This window comes from Pinus tabuliformis, chromosome 6, assembly GCF_031772625.1.
Source record: "Pinus tabuliformis cultivar Carrire ecotype Pingquan chromosome 6, CPIR1, whole genome shotgun sequence".
Lineage (NCBI taxonomy): Eukaryota > Viridiplantae > Streptophyta > Pinopsida > Pinales > Pinaceae > Pinus > Pinus tabuliformis.
Window position 1 is genome coordinate 190901990 of NC_142292.1, and position 22256 is coordinate 190924245.

The 22256-nt window shown below is 37.8% G+C and overlaps 1 protein-coding gene across 3 annotated transcripts in view; it reads left to right on the forward strand.

The window, feature by feature from the left end:
- LOC149258107 (K(+) efflux antiporter 4-like) overlaps positions 1-22256 on the forward strand; it is a 246775-nt gene that overhangs the window by 80214 nt on the left and 144305 nt on the right. For all 3 annotated transcript variants that reach the window (XM_089414676.1, XM_089414678.1, XM_089414674.1), the window contains exons 3-7: positions 3412-3479; positions 3641-3731; positions 3892-3953; positions 4088-4163; positions 4360-4434. In XM_089414676.1, the coding sequence (XP_089270802.1) occupies positions 3412-3479; positions 3641-3731; positions 3892-3953; positions 4088-4163; positions 4360-4434 (372 nt within the window). The remainder of the gene's footprint in view (positions 1-3411; positions 3480-3640; positions 3732-3891; positions 3954-4087; positions 4164-4359; positions 4435-22256) is intronic.

The window sequence follows — 22256 nt, forward strand, 5'->3', positions numbered from 1 at the left end:
ATGAGTGGTTCACCTTCCCCTACGCTTGATGAGATATGCATAGGATGAGTGGTTCACCTTCTCCTATGGCATACGAGCAGGATGAGTGGTTCACCTTCTCTTGCAGATACCCCAGTGAGAGATGCATATAGGCATTTGCTTCTTGTTACATGTGGACAAGTCAGTGGGACGTGATTCATCCTTTCTCCACATGTAGGATGCTCATTCCCTATGATTGATGGTTGACTTGTTGGTGGGACGTGGTTCATCCTATTCCCACGTGTAAGATCCTACGATTGTTGGTTGGCATGCATGTAGGATGTGGTTCATCCTTTCCCTACTCTCGGTGGTTTGCATGTGCGTAGGATGTGGTTTATCTACGATGGTTGTGATATGCGACTGTAGGATGTGGTTCATCCTTTCCCTACGTGTGGTTGTGAGCAGGAAGTGACCTATCCTTTCCCTTCTGTTGCCCTAGCATCATTCTACCCATGTAGTCCGGGACACTTGGGAAGTACCTCCCATCTGGCCAATGAGTTGGGAAAAGTGGATAGGGACCATAGCACTACCGATGGACGCATCGTCTAATTCCATACTCCCTATGTCTAGGATGCACGATGTTCAACAACTTGATCACTTGGGATCAAGTCCAATTGGGGTTCTACCCCTGGTTATGTGGATTGACTTTTGTCAGTGGAGAGTGGCAAGGTCTTGTGACTCACTCTTGATCAATTCTTCTTCATTATCTATATCAGTGTTCAACAGAGTTGAGACGAGATGCAAAGATGGTATATGATGACAGAATGGCATGATGATGGATGGATTGGCAGGCGAAATTCTCCCTAGTTGAGAGGGGGTGTTAAAATTGGCAACCAGGGCCAAATTCCACTTTGGACAGCTCATTTCATGGAGATAATTATTCCATTGAATTCCTCTTTTTGAGAGGCCCAAAATTGATTTAAAGATCATCAAATTTGGATAAGAAGAAATGTGTTTTTGAATTTATGACCTCTCATATGCAAATTGTCAAGGTGGGCCTCCCCTCCATGTAGGCTCATAAAGCCCAAACTTCATGTCTCTTGACCCTCTCGAATTTGTATAGATAGAGGTGCCCTCCAACCTCATTAGACACAAGAAAAGGACTTCATTTCATAGTAATGTATGTCTGAGACAGCCAAGCTTTTGGAGGAGGACGTAGGACTACTTGTTTTTGGGTTTCTCTTCTACAACAGGGCCGAGATTCTATCTGATGGACAGCTGCAGGACTTAAGGGAAATTCTGGGTACTGTGTATGGGTCTATTTGTCACTGCAGGACCAAATTCAAGTGCAGTAAATGAAGCCAAGTTTTCTGGGATGAATAATAAGGAAGAAATTCACCCTTTGTATCACCACACTTCAGATCTGCTGGTTCAGGAAGGGCTGCAGTTCTGCTCTTGCATAGATCAGGAAGCCAAGTAGCTTATCTTGGGTTCAGACCAGCCCTTAGGGACAGCGAAGGGAAGCTCCTTGTATGCCAGGGTTAGCCGCAGTTGAAAGGAAGTGCTATGGATTTGTTGAGTGAGACAGCAGCATACTGTAAGCAGCCCTAACCAGACCATGAGTAACTTCTGTTGACAAAGTGCTGGAGTTGCAGCTTTTGAGCCACTTTCAAATTAGCAAGTCATTTTGACTTTGATCTATTGTACTCTCTCTCTGCTGAACATTTGATATTGATTGTAAGAAGATTTGATCAAGGGTTTTCCCCATCTTGGGGTTTTTCCCTGGCTTGAGCCATATTATTGTGTCCTCTTCTCTTGGTTTGTCTTCATCATTTATTATATATGTTCTTTCTTTGGTTACTGTCAATATGATAATGTTTCCTGTGATTGCTAATGGATTAATAAATGGGCTATTATGGAATATTGAAGCAACTCTCCTAAGCAAAGAACATGTTAACTCAAAATTTAACAATCATGATAGCTAGTAGAGCAATGAAGAATTCTGGCAAAGGTGCACTTGATGGAGTAGAGAGAAGGATCTACAAAAGAGGGAGCAAACATTGATTATGACAAACTTATTATGCAATTCCAAAAATATTTTGCTCATGAAGTAGGATTATTAATCATGGATCTTCTGAATTTGGGATTGAAAGCTTTGAGGAGCGGTTGTCATATGGTTTCAGACATTGTATCAGAAATCTTTCTGACATATGATGAAGATGGTCAGGGCTATGTAGGTTTTGAAAATCTGGGTTGCTAGCTTAACAACGTTGTTCAGGTGTGCCTTTCAGAAATAAGTTACTCAAGTATTATGGTAATGGCAGAAGTGAGAATGAGAATGATAATCTACTAAAGCGCCTCACGGATTTATTCTATCTCATGAACTCCAAAAAGACACCTCATGTCTGTCCCCTACGATTTGGAGAGCTGGTAATAAAAGGTAACGAGATTTTCCATTGCAGTGAAGCCCATCATGATGCACATGAGTTTTTGACATTTCTTTTGAATAATCTCGATGAAGAAATCACAGGATGTAATAAAATGCAAAGTCCACCCCTGCAGAATAAGGAAGCTGAAGATCAATTTGGGACCGAAACGTTTCAACAATATTTACATGATGATTGCGGGAATGTACAAAGCCGTAAATTAAAATACAACGTAATCAAAAGTCGGCTACAGACTAAAGCAGGTCAGTCACATCATTACCCAATCAGAAGTCAAGTCGACTCCAATTTAAAGTGATGATTCAAATCGTATAAATTGCATATTTGTATGGCTATTTTGACCACCGATGAGCTCTGAGGTGTAGACTAATGTTTTCTGTGGTCTGAGGAAATAAAGATCTACGATTCTAGTCAATAGCCCAACAGTTGAAATGAATCGTCTAAAGTGCAATCAAGTGATCACATCATTTATACCTTGGGATTGTTGATCACATCATCTAGTTTTTAAACATGTTCCTTGTCATATAGCTTATCCAATTTCCCATTTTTAACATGTTATTCCATCTCATCTTTATAGTAAAGCGAAACTATTATATGTACATATAACCTGAGCTTCAATTTACTGGGTTATTCTAACTGATCTGTTTGAATGAAATTTAGAACAAAAATAGTGTGGACTTTGCACAAGTGCTGATCATGTGGTGCCTATATGATGTTTCTGTAGGCTTTGTTGGTTCAGTTGGCTTATTTTATTCTTCTGCTTCTTCTCATCATCAATTGTCATGCAGGACCAGTTCCAAGATTTAAGGAACTACCTGAATGTTTATCTGAACTTTGCCACAAAGCAATGCTAAAATATTCTGAGACACATGAACACAGATATAAATATGTTTTGTTGCATATGATCTCCATTAATTCTATTCAAACTCTCTCTTTATGTGATAAATAAGGCTAGGCTCAATTCACCTGGTGATTCTTACTAGTTTGTTTGAATGCAATGATAATTCAGGCCGTACTGGAAACTGTAGCCAGAGTTACTCATGACAAGCCTAAGAAAAATGAGACACTAGAGACAAAGTAAGTTCTACTGCAATTTGTCTAAACCTTTGCTGTTTATGTATGGTTGAATAATCCAATATCCTATAAACTTAGTTGGTGATTAATACACTCATTTGATAGATGAAAGACGTTTGCTTTATGGCCTTCTAATGGAATGGTGTTCACCATCTCTCTATCAGTGGTACTTCTAGATCTTTCCAAATTCAGGACGTTTTCAATTTGGATAATGAGAATGGAGTGGAAGATACACCGACTTTAATAGATAGAAAGGTCTGGTCCTAAACTACTGATGGTTCATGGTTCACAATTGAAAGTGTTGTTAGTTGTTTGCTATCGAATTCTTCTGCTTAAAATTTTTTGACCTTAAGTGCTTATTTCAAAACCGTTTATACTTTCTAAGCATGTTCTTAGAATTGGACTATTTTTGCAGGATAATATATTTATAATGTCTAATCCAAAATCAAAGTATCCAGTGCTACAGTTGGATCAAAGGTAAAATGCAACCCTTCAGAAAGTAGTCAGACTGAAATGTATGATATGTTTCAAATCATTATATGTATTATTCCTGTTCTTTAGTACTTCTCTTAACTTTTCTGTAATGTATTATGCATATGATCTGCCTGCAGGTTCATTTCAGATTTAGTGGTGGTGATTGTTTCAGCAGCAGTTGGTGGAATCATCTTTGCAAGGCTTGGACAGCCGGTCAGTCTGTTGTGTCTTTTGCAAGGTGTAGATCCATAGGACTAGGACCGGTTAAAACTGGATTCCTGGATTCCTGGATTCCTGGATTCTGTGATGATAGTAGCTATATTTATCGCATGAATAGTTTATGACCTTTTGTCTGGCTGTTGTGCAGTTAAATTTTCTTTTCTTGAAATATATTTGGAATTCTTGGCAGGTGATTACGGGATACTTACTTGCTGGGTCTGCTATTGGTCCTGGTGGTTTGAGCTTTGTAAGCGAAATGGTACAGGTAGGCTGTTGGTCTCATACTACAGGTTAATTAATATACAACGGTGGTTTCATAATGATGGCCTTTGGGAAAGGGAAACCATTTTCTCTGGTAGATGCACTGTAAATGCTACAAGAGATTTTAGTTTTTTTAGTTTTTTTTATTTTTTATTTTTATTTTTCGTTCTGGACTTTGAATGTAGCCCATTGGGGTACCTATATGGTTTGTTACAATGTATGTACATGTGTCATTTTTGTGTTTCTTAACTGTGTACCCATAGGGTAGGTTACACAGTTAAGAAACACAAAATCTATATAAGAGTAGGTAATCACTGTACATGGGCATGCCACAAAAAATGGCAGATAAATTATAAAATTTCATAATTATTGCTAAATGGGTACATGACCAAATAATCAAATTACATAACAAAAACTTTTCCCATTGGCGTCTTGCCTAAAGGAGATTTCAAAGTTCATGCAACAATGTACCCTACATATTGCTTGGTCAATGAAATATTCAGGCTATAAGATTGTGAAAATCCCATATTTACATGTGCAAACAGGCAGAGAAATACATGGATAAAATCATTCATATAGTGAAATAGAACAGAAATAATCTTTTATAATGTTGATAACATCTTTATCCATGCTTAAGTTGCACGATACAGGGAAGGAGGCACAAGTCTCTGAAACAAAAATGGGCTGGAAACATCGCTTCCCAAACTTGGGAACGTGATGCGTGCGCACACACACACACACACACACACGCACACACACACACACACACGCACACACACACACACACACACACACACATATATATATATATATTGGGCAATGTACCAGTACTGGAAACGTATTGAAACTCTGAAACTTCCCCGAAACACTGTCAGCTGTACCATATGGCATTTCCTGTTTCTCAAACGTCATACAGTAGTGAGTTAAGTGACTGTTTCGAGCCCGCTCAAGTGTCCAAGAAGGACATATGTCCCTTCTATGGCCCAAAAATGCTTAATTAATCTTTTTTTGTAAATTTTATTTCACTTCTAAGCCAATTTCATTAAAAAATTTACACTTAGAGCTCTCTCTTGATGCTGTTGATGTTAGTGGTGATGCAAGTGGAATTGGAAGTACTAATAAAATTGCCTATTTTGCTAAACAAGCATCTTGTTATATTTCTGTTGATAAGGTTGGGATTGTTATGATTATTAAGATGTAGTCAAGATTTTTCTTTAGTTCACATTTTATTTCAATTTTAGCAGATATAGCCTTATCAATAAAGGCATTTTCGCATCATGTAATTATCTATGAAAGTTAATAGACTTGGTTTTCCTTCTAAAATGTCTTTTATGTGTTTCATTTTTTCTTTTCTTATATATATATATATATATATATATGACATTTCGCCCGATGTTTCCATTTTCCAGTGGTGACGTTTCCAGGAATACCGGTTTCGGAAACTTTTAGACGTTTCGGAATTTCATCCAACTTCTCTCTCTCTCTCTCTCTATATATATATATATATTTTGCACTATTTTATAAGTATCACATTATATTGAAACTTTTCAAGAAATCATTATGAGTAAATGAGCAAATTTTTAAATGACAAGCAATGTTTCACTATTTACCTAAGTTACCAGGATTCGGATACGGATACGGATACGGATCCGGATCCGGATCCGGATTCGCTAGTTTTTTGAAAATCCAGGATCCGGATACGGCAAGGATACGGCAAGTACAAAAAATATAATAATATTAAAAATATAATAAAATTAATAATAGACACAAAATCATCCATTTATATATATATATATATTAAAGCTAAATCATTGTCATTCATTTTGTGCTTTTACCATATATTCAAGTTCATCTTTAATTATCTCTTCAAATTAACAAATTGTTGGTTTTTAAGTTTGCATTCATAAAACACCATCATTAGTTTATGCCCACACACCTATATTTTAAGATTATTAAGACAAAATTAAATTTAAAATTATATCTATATATCAATATGTATATTTAAATTTGTATAAATTTTATATATCATTTTAAATTTTAAATTAATTAATAAAAATTAGAAAAAAAAATATTTTAAAATAAAAAATATATGCTCAAATTCCAATCTATAAGTCAAAACTAAATTATAAATAAAAACTAAATTATAAATAAAAAGCAATATAATTTAAAAAATACATACCTATATTTTAAGTTTATTAAGACAAAACTAAACTTAAATGTAACTGCAGACGTCTATAGTTACATTATCGCAGATGTCTATAGTGGGTTCCGAATCTCAATACACCATTACATTAGGTAATAAGTCTATAGTTACATTATCGCAGACGTCTTAATGTAACTTAAATGCGTGATATACCATTGATCTCGTAGCGTAAAGGGAATGACCACTAATCTCGCAGACGTCTGCAGTTACATTATCGCAGCACTATAAACGATAAACTTAAAACTAGACGTCTGCAGTTACATTAAGACCAACACTATAATGTAATAGTGTATTGAGATTAAATTTTAAATTAATTAATAAAAATTAACAAAAAAATTATATGTTAAAATCTCAATCTATAAGTCAAAATATAGCTCGTAATAGCTCGTAAAAGCTCGGGTCATGGGTCATAACACCGCAACTAGGGCAACTTTAAACCCTGCCGGCGTGCTCGAAACTCTGCACGTTTATTAATCCGCCACGTGCCGGTTCTTGGGCGTATTTACGCGGATCCGGATCCGAATCCGGATCAGATCCGTGGATCCGTGGATCCTGTACCCCAGAGGGCCGGATCCGGTAACTTAGCTATTTACTTATATTGGTATCCTCATCATTAGTAGCACCCTTTGCCTCTTGTCTAGCCTTTGTATGTACCTTGATCATGCAGGGACATTAGTGAACACCATCCAATTTTGATGAACATCCTAATACAAGATTCCATTTTTAAAATATGGTAAAAAAAGCTTCACATGCCTAATCAATGATTTTGACTTGAGTGAAGTGTATATTTTTACTAAGGTTGTCATAGAGGAGTTCTACAATCAACATCATCTATATCCCGGTACATAAAGGGCTTCAGTGGGCCTTATAAAGTGGACCCTTTTACATTAAATAACTAGCCGCTACTATCTAATGGGCTTTGTTCAACGACAATGGCCACATGCAATAATTGACTAATTCCTTTGTAGCCTAAAGTAGGGGGTTAGGGTATGACCCTAGCACATTGCTGGCTCAGCAGGAAGGGCATTTTTCTTTAGAGGGATCTTTGGGATATTTAGGCTAGGATCTAGTAGGATTGGAGATTTTTGGCTAGTGAGAAGGCCCTCCTGTCTTTTGATAAGTGTGTTATCAAAGATATTACGGGGCTGATTTCTTTTGAGGAGTCATACTAGTTGAGTATTGATGTGTGGGAGGGCCTAGGTGGTAGGGTTGGGTTTGGCAGTTTGGGAAATGAATTTATCTTTACGACTCCAAGAAGTTTTATTTCCTTCTGCCTCAACTACAGAGCTTGTCCCCTGTTTTGAATGCTTGATGAACCTCCTCTGATCTAGAAGAGGAATTCATTTCTAGGTTGCTCAATGTTTCTTTCTGCCTCAGCTGTAAATACAAGTGTTTGCATGGCTGGTTATCTATACAGGGCTGCAATCTAGGTTTTGTTAATCTATGAGTTATCTTGTAGATGCTCTTTGCTTAGTATGTGGTCGTTCAGAAACGATTAAGAATATTCTTTGGGTGCAAGTTTTCCAAGCTTTGTTGGAGTTATGTCTCGGATTAGCATTCAACATTGTGTCTTGTAGATGCTCTTTGCTTAGTATGTGGTCGTTCAGAGACGATTAAGAATATTCTTTGGGTGCAAGTTTTCCAAGCTTTGTTGGAGTTATGTCTCAGATTAGCATTCAACATTGTCTTGAGGTAAAATTCATTGTCAAGAAACACTGTTTTGAGACACACACGACCTAGTGCTTTTTGCTTTCTCAGGGATTAGGCATTGCCTTAGAATAGTTGCATTGACTCTTTGCTGGTTAAGATGCAATTAAGTTTTTTTCAATGAAGTCAATTCATTTCAATCTGTCATTTTTTTCAATAGTTATGGATTAAGGATGCTAAAAATTTAGATGCTCCTTTGTATTCTAATTTTGTTGTTTCCCTAGTAGCATTGAGGAAGAGGATATCATTTTTGTGTATACCCTTCTGGTTTTATTTTCTCTTTCGTAAATGCATTTATGTTAATATAAGATGTTTTTTCCAAAAAAATTGGTAAACATTGTGGAATTTTGGGAAGAACTTCATAAATTACTATTTCAAACATCTTAGATCTGCAAAAGAAGAACATGATATTGAGGAAAAAATTGAAGACAACATCAATGGCTAGGGACATTGTCAGAACATACATATTTTCAACAATGTCAATGATATTATTAAAGCTATAAGATGAACCATTGAACACCACATGCATTGGTCTTTCCATCTCAAGCTTGGGATAAATCTTAAATGGTTGATACAAATTTCCCTAAAGATCATATTTTACCAAACTCATTTTTAGGATTGACAGTTGTACTTATTTTCGTTGAAGAAATATCTTTATATTACATATGAGGAATATACATGTTTCGGTCCTTGATGATTCTCATACAACAAGGCTTGAAGACATTACAAGGGTATACTCATTATGAGCTTGAAGTGTCACATCTGGGAATTGAACCCCGGCGGGGGGCATAATAACATTTCTCCTTACCCACCAAAATGGGTAACCCTATAGGAGAAAACTTTTTCTCCTTTCTTGGACAGCCAACCAACCAACAACCCTGCATATTGGTCATTGATGATGATGTTCCAGTTTCTTCCCCAATTTATACCAGTCATGCACCTTTCACTATCTGGCATTCCTCTTGGATGATGGTGGGCTACCACTCAACATGTACTTTAACCATTTTGCAATCAAGTGCTTTTACTTAATGTTTGGGGCATTTTAATATAGATAAAGGGGTGATCTAGATGATTGAACGATCTTGACTGTAAATTTTTTCTCTAGCCTGACCAGGAGGGTTAGTCTTTAACCCTAGTCTAGTGGGACCTCTGTTGGCATTATTGAGAGGGGAGGTGAATCAATATTTCTTAGATTAAATTCCTTTCACTTTAAATAAAATCTCATTACATACTTAATTATCAACACAATGCATAAACATAGTGATTAAAGTGAAAATGCAAACTTGAAGAAGAAACACTTGAATGCTTTTCAAGCAGTCTTCATTTTTTTACAACCACTTGTGAGGACACCAATCCTCTGTGTTGTCACACAAAATGTTTAGGCACCATGACAACGACTCAGATTAGGGGCTGTCACCGTGATCCCCAATCTCTCCATTTAAGTTGTCTCCCAACAATAGACTAAGGGGGGTAGACTCTACGAAAATGGATGGAAGAAGGACTAGTTGGGAACCAACCAATCCGGGAGACACAGTGAAGTGACCAAACACTCGTTTTAGATTAAGCAAGATTTTAAAGGATTAGTTTAGATTTAGATGATTAATACCAGTGCCTTATGGAGTCAACTATCTTGCTAAGTAAATTTAGGGCAAATACTGGATGTATAATTGCTGCTTGGATGAATAACTAACCTATATGACATGCAGTTCCTAAAAGTAATGTGAAATGGAGGATTTTGGTTAATTTTAATTATATGCCTATTCTAAGTATGTCCTTATATATTTGTTTGTATTGAGCCTAAAATTTATAGCGAATGACAGAGAAAAGTCAAGGCGAAGCACACAAGGGCGTGATTATCGATCCCTCTCCTTGAAATCTAATGTAACCGTTGCTTCCGGCGCTGCAGAGGCTATGGCTTTGATGACTGCAAGGTCACCATTTTAGACACTAAAAGGATTAGACTTCTCAAGAGAAGACATAAAGGTGTTCCTATCTCTCTTTCAACCAAGCTTATGCTTGGAGGTCGATTATTAAATGCAAGACTATTTTAAAATGCAGAATGCAAGGAGGAATTAGAAGATGAGTGAGTAATCTTGAATTAAGGTTGTTTAATGTTTAACTACTTAATGTTGATTATCCTTATGACAAAAGTACTTAATGAAGAGACAACCTTATGCAAGACAAAGTGCCAAATTGCCAAGGGCCAATAAGATATAAAAGATGCCCACAATACAATTGCTCAAGTAAATGATCGCCGTTTTAGACACTAAAAAGACTAGACTTCTCAAGAGAAGACACAAAAGTGTTCCTATCTCTCTTTCAACCAAGCTTATGGTTGGAGGTCGATTATTAAATGCAAGACTATCGTAGAATGTGGAATGCAAGGAGGAACTAGAAGATGAGTGAGTAATCTTGAATTAAGGTTGTTTAATATTTAAGTACTTAATGTTGATTATCCTTATGACAAAAGTACTTAATAAATGAAGAGACAACCCTATACAAGACAAAGTGCCAAATTTCCAAGGGCCAATAAGATATAAAAGATGCCCACAATACAATTGCTCAAGTAAATGATCACAAAATGTAAGCTCTTAAAGTAAGATCACTAATATGCCCAAAGTTCACAATAACCATAAACCAATAATGACATTAATGGTAAGAGAGAGAGCTAGAGCATTTACCCATGGTGTTATTATTATCCAATGACAATTCTTCAAGATAGAAACAATAAGATCATCAATGCTCCTTTACTTAGACAATTAGGATTATTTCAAGATTATACCAATGACAATTTGATTCCTCAATGCCAATTATTTAGGAGATATTCAATTGAAACATGAGATGCAATTATAGCGATGGGTCTCCAAGTTAGAAATATTCAGATCTCAAGTGCCAGAGTAAATTTATCATTCGCAAATAGATATAAGCGATGAATCATACCAAGGCTCGTATACCGACATAGAATATCAATATCCAATGAGTAATAGGATGACAGTGAGTTACTATGCATACACTATAGATATTGAACTTAAATTTCAATGCCAAAAAACATACAATAACTTTGTTGCTGCAAACATTCACTTTCACAATGAACTTAAAGCGCTTTAAATTTCAGAGTGTTATATAAAATTAGTTATTTGTAATTAATAGTTTATTAGGCAAAGGGCATGATCAAAGGTCATGCCCATTCACCAAGAGGCACCCAAGGCTGTATTTAAGCCAGGCTTCTCATTCTGTAAATCATCCTTGAATCATTATAAATGAATATATATACTCTGTTTAATACCAAGTTTCTCTGTTCCATCTGGTATCAGAGGCAGGATATCTTCCTTTGCTCTACTCTGCACAGGTCGAACCGCCATTTTTTTGCCCACTGTTCCACTTTTTTCTGCCATCGTCCGCTTCCATCCACAACTGCCGTTCAATTCCTTGTCATCCCTTCTTCATTCCGCTCATCCGACCGACACACTGCAGTTTTTTACGACTAGTCGACAGTGTCCGCTGTCCGCAGTTCTTCTCGACCAGTTGATAGCGTCCACCCGACCTTCCTTCACAGTTGTGACCCTCCTCGTCGTGAACCTTATGCCTTTTAATTTTATTATTAGAGTCATAACTATATAGTTATACTATATATTATAAAAACTTTATAATTAAAAATAATTAATTAATTTAATTATTAAAAAAAATCAATTTAATTTTTTTTAGTTCAAATTAAGGAAGAAAGCTTAAACTGGCGGACAAATATACACCCCCACAAACCCGTTCAATGTTGTCGATGGTAATGGCCAATTTCAACAAAAAATTGATTGATCTTGAGAATAAGATTACTAGCCATTCTGATGATTTTAATCAAAAAATAGTCGATCTCGAGAGTAAGGTTACCGTACATTCCGACAATATCAAAAAGCTTCAGGATACGACAAATCAGATATAAAGGTAGCTCGGGCAGAACTATATCGAATAAAAAATGGATCATAATAAGACAATGTTGATACTGACCTCTATTTGTGACAGGATGAAAATTACACCCGGACAAATATTCCAGAATGATGAAGGTAATCAACAACACAACACAATTCACTAGATTCAACAAATTTAGTAGATCCTCATGGAAAAATTGAGTCTCCAAAAAATTCATCCACGCACCATCAAGAAAATAGTAATGCAAATTTTCAAAATAAGCAGCTATGGAATCCACTCACCAATCAATACCCTTTTTTCACTCCATCGTTAGCGATGTATCAACGAAGAGAAAAAATCGAGCTACCCAAGTTCGACGGTAACGAAAAATGCACTGTTGTGTGGCTCAATAAAGCAGAAGAATATTTTGAGATTTATGATATTGACAATGATGACGAAAAAATTAGGCACGCTTCCATGAAAATGGAAGGCGAAGCATATAATTGGTATATGTGGTGGAAAAAGACGTCACTCGCTATGAGTGATAAGGTGATGAAAAGATGAAGAAATACAATGGTGCCAGAAAATGTGGCATTGATGGGATAAGAAATGATGAAAAATTGAGAAGATGAATGTTATAAAGCCAAGGTCCAATAAATTGGTCTCCGACAACGACAACAAAAAATGTTGTGCTGCTTGACGGACTAATGAATGGCGGAAAAGATTAGATGATTAGAAAAAATGTCGTGAGGACCAATAACAGAAAAACTCTATCGCTGACAATGACGCCAAAAATGTTGTTGCAGAAAATGTCTAGGCATCACGACAATGCCTCAGATTGGGGGTTGTCACCCTGATCCCTAATCTCTCCGCTTAAGCTGTCTCCCAACAACAGACTAAGGGGGGTAGACCCTACAGAAATGGATGGAATAAGGACTAATTGGGAACCAACCAATCCAAGAGACACAATTAAGCGACCAAATACTCGTTTTAGATTAAGCAAGATTTTAAAGGATTAGATTAGATTTAGACGATTGATACCAGTGCCTTATGGAGTCAACTATCTTGCTGAGTAAATTTAGGACAAGTATTGGATGGATAACTGTTGCTTGGATGAATAACTAACCTCTATGACATGCAATTCCTAAAACTGATGTGAAATGCAGGATCTTAGATAATTTTAATTATATGCCTATTCTAAGTATGTCCTTTGAGCTTTGTCTATATTGAGCCTAAACTTTATAGCGAATGGCAAAGAGAAGTCAAGGTAAAGCACATGAGGGTGTGATTAACGATCCCTCTCCTTGAAATCTGAGGTACATGGTGCCTCCGATGCTGTAGAGGTTGTGGCTCTGAGGACTGCAAGGTCATTGTTTTAGACACTAAAAAGACTAGACTTCTTAAGAGAAGACACAAAGGTGTTCCTATCTTTATTTCAACCAAACTTATGCTTGGAGGTCGATTATTAAATGCAAGACTATCTTAGAATGCAGAATGCAAGGAGGAATTAGAAGATGGGTGAGTAATCTTGAGTTAAGGTTGTTTAATGTTTAAGTACTTAATGTTGATTATCCTTATGACAAAAGTACTTAATAAATGAAGATACAATCCTATACAAGACAAAGTGCCAAATTTCCAAGTGCCAATAAGATATAAACGATGCCACAATACAATTGCTCAAGTAAATGATCACAAAATGTAAGCTCTTAAAGTAAGATCACTAATATGCCCAAAGTTCACAATAACCATAAACCAATAATGACATTAATGGTACGAGAGAGAGCTAGAGCATTTACCCACAATGTTATTATTATCAAATGACAATTCTTCAAGATAGAAACAATAAGATCATCAATGCTTCTTTACTTAGACAATTAGGATTCTTTCAAGATTATACCAATGACAATTTGATTCCTCAATCCCAATTATTTAGGAGATATTCAATTGAAACATGAGAGACAATTATATCGATGGGTCTCCAAGTTAGGAATATTCAGATCTCAAGTGCCAGTGTAAATTTGTCATTCACAAACAGATATAAGCGATGAAATCATACCAAGGCTCCTATACCAACATAGAATATCAATATCCAATGAGTAATAGGATGACAGTGAGTTACTATGCATACAATTTAGATATTGAACTTAAATTTCAATGCCAAAAAACATACCATAACTTTGCTGCTGCAAACATTCACTTTCACAATGAACTTAAAGCGCTTTAAATTTCAGAGATTATATTATGACAACAGTAAATTCTCGGTGAGTTTAAGATGTCAAGCAATTGCTAAATCAGCAAGCAAAAAATGTCAAAACAGTGCTGAACTAATTAACCTTTTCAACATACCCAAGAAGATGCAATTTCAGATTATGAAAATTATAGGACAGCAAACATTAAAATATCAGTCCCTAGAATTTGATTCAGCCTTACTAGGGATGAAAACAATGATTAAAATGACTGGAACAACAGTAGATTAAATTTATTTTCAGCCCTTTAAACATCAGAAATGGATTCAGGACGACAGTAAGTTACCAATGAATTTTAGATGCCAAGTTGATGCTCAATCAATCGAACAAATTATTTCTCAACTAATGATGCAACCAAATGTTGTGATCAGACCTTAAAACATTTTAAGACAGAGAATCAGACTTGTAGTTTCTCCCAACTGTTAATGTCACTATTTTTAATGCTTTGTATGATGAGATAGAGAGGTTTAGTGATAGAACCTAGAGGCCCTAGGTGTCACGCCCCTACACCTGCGGTAGTCTTCCAACTGCTTGTAGCGAGGTGCGGCACCACCGAACGCTTTCTTTTTAACAATACTAACATTCGTGGACTACGGCTACCCCAACATTAACATACTTAGTTTGTGTTTCGCAACCAAGTAAAAGCATTATCCTTTATACTTTAATGAAGCCCATACTCATTCATTATCCATATGCAATTAACCGAGAACAACAATTGCAAACAAGTATAGAGGGAGGGGCAACTCCTGAACAATCTGCCCAACAATGTATTATATCAAGAATATCAGTTTTACAATGTACAAGTGTTCCTTGCCAAACCAAGTCTACACTTAGAATATTTTTACAATCAAGGCATAGAACAACCTTTTACAATCATGTGCACCCTTGCACAAAGAGGAGTGCTCACCCGAGCCACCTATCTCTCTTTATCAAGTCCTGCACACAATGTCTGCATATAGTTTCCACCTTAGCACGCTTGCCTCACCCAAACCGGCACTTAACAGTCCAAAACTGCACCTTAGAAGTACTACGCATGAGATGTGCGTAGTCTTCCTTTACCCCTGCGCAGTTTACCTCTTGTGCGTATGAGTGTACAATCCTTGTGCGAAGATGCTTGGTGTAAATGAGGTGCAGCCACCTTTTATTTATACGCATATCATCCATGCGTAGTACCTTGGGCCGACCACTTAACTTTATTCATGAGCGCCCCCAAGTTTACTTTAACATGTCTTCTTGGTGCATAGTTTATGCCCAATGTTCAATGTCTATAAACCTTGTACGCTCACATATCATATACGCTTAAGTGTGGAATGACACTTAGTCATTTTTCCGTGTGCTCCATAACGTCGCAGGTTTCGTCGCAATTGTGTCGCACTCTTACCGCAGCTCGTCGCAAACCCGGTTGTCGCGCGCCCATCGTGCGCCCGTCGTGCGCTCGTGCCCGGTGCCCGTCGCACAATCACCCGGAGGCCTTACATTCTCCTCCACCTGAAATCGTTGTCGTCCTCGACAACATACCATCATCCATGATGTTGACTCCTCCACATAAGGCAAACATCACTGCAACATATGTAGAACCACTGTCTCCACCATGTCTCGGCCTAGTGACCAACTGCCACCAAGCTCACCATACCAAAGTATGTATCTCCATAATCCATGCTCAGGTCCATGGAAACTCCATCCATCTCATCCGCAACATGTTGTCCATATGTGTGTCTCCTCCATGTGAAGAGACCATCTCCTCAAACCAACTCTCGATGTGCCCCATTCAGGTTCATGAAGCCCCTTCATCATCTGCAATGTGCCATCCTCAAGTCTCCATAGAAACAAGTATGCACTTGTCTCATCTATCCATGTGCTGCCCATGATCCTCGATCAAATCAGCTCCCATGTGTAGAAAGTAGTTGAGTCTCGGCTCAACCCATGCTCAAGTGTATCACCAAAGCATCATCATCATCATTGTTGTAACTCCATCACTCCAAAGTGCCTCATCGATCCTCCACATCAAGTCACTCTTCCAAGCCATGCCCATACATGTACTTTGAAAGTATGCACCCCATATTGCATCAAAGTCTCCTGACCTCAGTTTCTCAATGCATCAGATCTTCTAAGTCCACCGTACATGAAGTCCCTAAAAGTCACAACAATCTCATGTCCTCATGAGCTCCATAAACCATCCCCAACCAACACCTCAGCAAGCATACAAGATGCCTCAGCTCCCCATGTAGTAGGAATGCTCCATAGCTGCCCACAAGTCCATCCAAGTCTTCAATCTTCGGTTTAGTGAACTCGGTCACTCAACCATCCCATCATTGCATCATCATGTCATGAGTCCCTTCACCATAGCTCCTCCACCAAAGTGTCCACCAAGACTACCTCTTGGTCTCGGCCATGAGAAGTCCACCCAAAACATCACAAGTGTGTGCCCTCCTCAATCTGTCCATGAGTCATGCCGGGCACTTAGCCAATTCTTCATGTGGCTAAAGCATGACCCAATCCTCCACAACGATCATCAAGTTCCACCCTTGTCACGGGTCCTTGCACCTTTCATCACAAGGTCACAAGCAACCCCAACAAGCCCTGCAACAATCGACAATCCTTGCTTTTCCATACAAGGTTCCATCCTAGCCATCCATGGTGAGATCCTCCCTAGCATTGGCAAACTGGCTTTGCCCTTTCCTGCACACGGTCCATCTCCCAAATGCCCAAATGAAACACAAGTATCATCACTTACTTCATCATCATGAGGCTCCTCCATGTGAGTGACCTCATCCATACATGTTGACAAACTGCACGATCCTGGTTCAACTTGATCAGCCTCAAGTTCTTCCTCCATCGTAATCATGTCTGCAACATCTTCATCTACCACGGCTTCCTCTTCCTTGTTAGCACAATCTGCAACTTCATCTTGCTCTATTGTCCAACCAAGTTGAAGAAGTTCTTCCTCAGCTTCAACCTTCCTCTTCAAGGCTAGGAGATGCCTCACTTCCTTTTGGTTCAATTTCTTTCTTATCTTGAGCTCCTTGAGTTCTGCTTCAATCAAGTCTACTTCCTTTGCAAGTCGAAGAGCTTCCCCTCTATCCTCATCAGAAATCCCTTCCTTAACCAAGGCACGAAGAGCATCCTTTGTTTCAAACAACCTTTTGCCACATTCTACAAATCCTTGTTTTACTCTTTCTGACTCTTCAAGTAGACTCCCTTCGAATTCTTCGAAGGATGCATAACCCAATTTCTGCAAGATAGACATCTTTACCAAGTCACCTGCAACCTGAACCAACCCTTGTTCCACTTCGTGTGAAACGGTTTCCTTCACCTGCAAGTACCCTTGTCACTGTCACGAGCAACCTTTGCTCACCAGCTCCGACCGAGCTCTGATACCAACTGTCACGCCCCTACACCTGCGGTAGTCTTCCAACCGCTTGTAGCGAGGTGCGGCACCACCGAACGCTTTCTTTTTAACAATACTAACATTCGTGGACTACGCCTACTCCAACATTAACATACTTAGTTTGTGTTTCGCAACCAAGTAAAAGCATTATCCTTTATACTTTAATGAAGCCCATACTCATTCATTATCCATATGCAATTAACCGAGAACAACAATTGCAAACAAGTATAAAGGGAGGGGCAACTCCCGAACAGTCTGCCCAACAATGTATTATATCAAGAATATCAGTTTTACAATGTACAAGTGTTCCTTGCCAAACCAAGTCTACACTTAGAATATTTTTACAATCAAGGCATAGAACAACCTTTTACAATCATGTGCACCCTTGCACAAAGAGGAGTGCTCACCCGAGCCACCTATCTCTCTTTATCAAGTCCTGCACACAATGTCTGCACATAGTTTCCACCTTAACACGCTTGCCTCACCCAAACCGGCACGTAACAGTCCAAAACTGCACCTTAGAAGTACTACGCATGAGATGTGCGTAGTCTTCCTTTACCCCTGCGCAGTTTACCTCTTGTGCGAAGATGCTTGGTGTAAATGAGGTGCAGCCACCTTTTATTTATACGCATATCATCCATGCGTAGTACCTTGGGCCGACCACTTAACTTTATTCATGAACACCCCCAAGTTTACTTTAACATGTCGGCTTGGTGCATAGTTTATGCCCAACGTTCAATGTCTATAAACCTTGTACGCTCACATATCATATACGCTTAAGTGTGGAATGACACTTAGTCATTTTTCCGTGTGCTCCATAACGTCGCAGGTTTCGTCGCAATTGTGTCGCACTCTTACCGTAGCTCATCGCAAACCCGGTTGTCGCGCGCCCATCGTGCGCCCGTGCCCGGTGCCCGTCGCACAATCACCCAGAGGTCTTACACTAGGCCTTGGAAGCAATTTGCCCAACCAAATCAGTGATGAGAAAACTCACACCTTGATTGAAAATCCACTGCAAATTTTGTTAATGCACCCACTCAAGGAATGCCTTCTCACCCATAGTTCAGATCTAAAACCCAAATTCCTTCTCAGACTCGGAAAATATTTTCAAATTTGTGTCACAGTGATTTGGATGGATTAGAATTTATGTTTTAGGGCCAAAAGGCCACGCCACATGAAAAGAGATTGATGCTGCGTTTAGGGGCTTAAGGACTGGACAAAGGTGCAGATTAGAGGGAGGCTGCTACAACAGCATGGAAGAAAGGAGGCAGCATGGGAGAAGGGAAAGATAGGGCAACGACAGCAAGGAATGAGGTTGGAAGAGGAAGAGGGGCCACAGGCAGGAATAAGGGGCTGCGTGAAGGGATAAGGCCTAAGGCCTTGAGGGAGAAGATGACATGGGATAAAGGTGGGGACAAGAACAAAAATTAAGTAGGTGCGGCAGCCTGGAAAGAGAAGCGAATGGGCCTGCGTTAGGCCTTTAGGGCCCAAATTTTTTTTTTTTAAATTGCCCAGTTTTTTTTTTTTTTTTTATTTGTTAAATTGCCCAGATTTTTTTATTTTATTTTGAACTGATGTATTTTTGCTTTGAATCTGCTCTTGGAATTCACTATGAAAACCTCAGATCTGAGTCTTCAAATGAGTGATTTCGTCGATTAATCCCTGCACACAAAAGTCTGAGGTTAGATCTTGCCCTCCAGGGCCTAGATCTACCTCAAAAAAACCCCAAAATTTCCTTGATAATCTTTAGATTTGTGCTTGCACAAAGCAAAAAATAAAGACCCAGATCTGAATGCTTCAATGAAAGATCTAATTTTTTTTTAATGCTGCAAACAAATTTTGAGTCCAGATCTTGCCCTCCAGTGTCCAAATCTAGTTCAGATTTGAAGATCTCCTTGGCTGATTTCTCAGATCTATTCCTGCACAAGTAAAAAGAGAAAGACCCAAGACCGAATATATACAAAATTAGAGAAAATCTCAAAAACCAAGTGTTAAATTTCAAAACTATGTTACAAATCTCCAGATCTACATAAGTAAGTTATAGATCTATACAAATAATTTATAGATTTGTCAGATCTGAGGAGTATGAATCCAACTCCGCTCCCAGGTTTGTAGATCTAAGGCTCTTTCTCACCAGATCTAGCTATTTAGCACAATTTTTTAAGAGAAATAATTTTAAAAGAGGTACTATCCCAGAAAACCCTGCAAGAGAAGTTTTGTTAGATAAATCCCAGGGTTTCAATCAAGCAGACTTTTCAGATCTTATGCTTTAGCAGTTGGCGCTGGTCCAACCGAGTACTTCCCTAAACGCCCAGATTTTTAAGTACGAATGATTTCTGCAAACACTAGATCAAATTGTCAGATCGATAGAGATATAAAATAATAATATAATCTTCAAGAATTAGAGATACTTGCTAATTCAATCAAATTAAAATTGCAACTTTAGATCCAATACACTGAGCAAGATACTTGTGCAATAAATTATTCCACGAGAGCTATTAATCGACAATTTATAAATAATATTCAACAGATCATTAAAAACAATATTACCATAAAACACCGGAAATGAATACTACCATCAATAAAAACCCCCAAGACTTTGCGTTGTTATTATTCCAGAAATATTACAAAAGAGCTTCGAGAGCTAGTACACGATTTAAAAGATCGGATGAATTGAATGATAACTGATCTCCAATTTGTAGATTAATTCTCCAACGGCTAGTTGGCTTGATCCCCGTTAAAGTAATCTCGACAGTGGAAAAAGATTTAATTATCTTTTAATCTTCTCCATTGATATTATTTTATTTTTGAGGAAATTCGAATTTTTCATTTAATTCAATTTTAATCAACTCAAACTTAATTATTTTGAGTTGATTTCCTCTAAAAATTGACTTTAACTTAACTACCAAGTCTCAAGGGTTCAAAATCTCTTGAAATTTTCAATATTCCCTTGGTCGGGGACCTCCAAAAATTAATTCTTCTAGAACCTACAAATTTTTGAATTTGGAGAATCAATTTTTCTTAGGACTTAAAATTAATTAAATTTTTGGCTTAGGATTTTAATTTATTTTTGCCAGAAAATTTAATTAATTGGCTCATGAGGGAATTAATAATTTTTCCAACCTTCAAATATTTTAGCCATGGTGTCTAAATATGAGGGAACCATGCACTTAAATATTTTTTATATCAAGATATTACAATTTAATACATGAAGGGGGAACACCTGTTCGTTATAGACTCCCCATTATTTACCCAATTCTACGACTCAAATATGATCTAGTGGACCCAATGATTTGTAATTAAATAATTTTCCCAAATCACTTTATAGAAGATTTGACTAGAACACTAAGACTTACCTAAGATCTTTACGACAAAATACACCCTAGCTTTGGAGTGAAGTTGGGGGGAAAACTCTGTCGATCATTCATGTTTAGAAACACACATGAATCAGTGAGACGAAAAACCTCCTAGGATAGGTATCATCACCAAAAAAGTAGGATTACCTAGGTTGTTACATACATAGATGGTCGTACTAGGATCATTTACATTATAAACTTGTAGAATGGGTTTAAAACTTCTGCAAAATGATGACTAATGATGATGATGAAGTCCAGATGATCTCACTGCTCGATCGTGATGGAATCTTCTTGCGAAAATGTACACTGCTATAGGGTAGTTGATGCAGATTGGTCAACACTCTGTAAGCATCAACTTGCAAAATCACAGACTCTCCAACCTGTCAAGAAAATGAGGACACCAGTCCTTAGTAACCACCAACTTACCACTGTTTATTGTTTACTGTTCAAGAGACAATATTTAGGCTTAGAAACTGTTTCAAAAGGAGGTTTGGCCTCCTGGAAGTTTGTACCCAAACCAGTATAGAACTTGGCCTTCAAATAAAACTCAACCTACAAAAATACTTTCAACAAAACTCATACTGCTCTTCAACAGGACTTGACCTCCCCAATAACAGGACTCGGGCTCCTCAACATAGATTGGACTCCTCAACAGAATTTGTTCTTCAACATGGCTGAACTTAGCCTCAACAGAAGTGAACTCGGCATCAACAGGCCTCCAAAAAGATAGAAACCCTTCCCAAAAATTATTCCAAAGACCTCCTACAACTCCCGGTTTGGTATTGTTATGATGCTGGTTGTGCTTTTATTTAATAGATCTGAGATGATCTGGTAGGAAATAAATTAGTTAGGTTACTAGGCTCAAAATTTAACAATGTGTATGTGTATAAATGAGGGACACACATACTTATGCACACTAGCATTCCGAAGACATCAACTAAAATATTAATCAATCAGATGGGTAGACCCAAAACTATAATAGAGTGTTATAGGCCCCCAAAAAGACAGAAACCCTTCCCAAAAGTT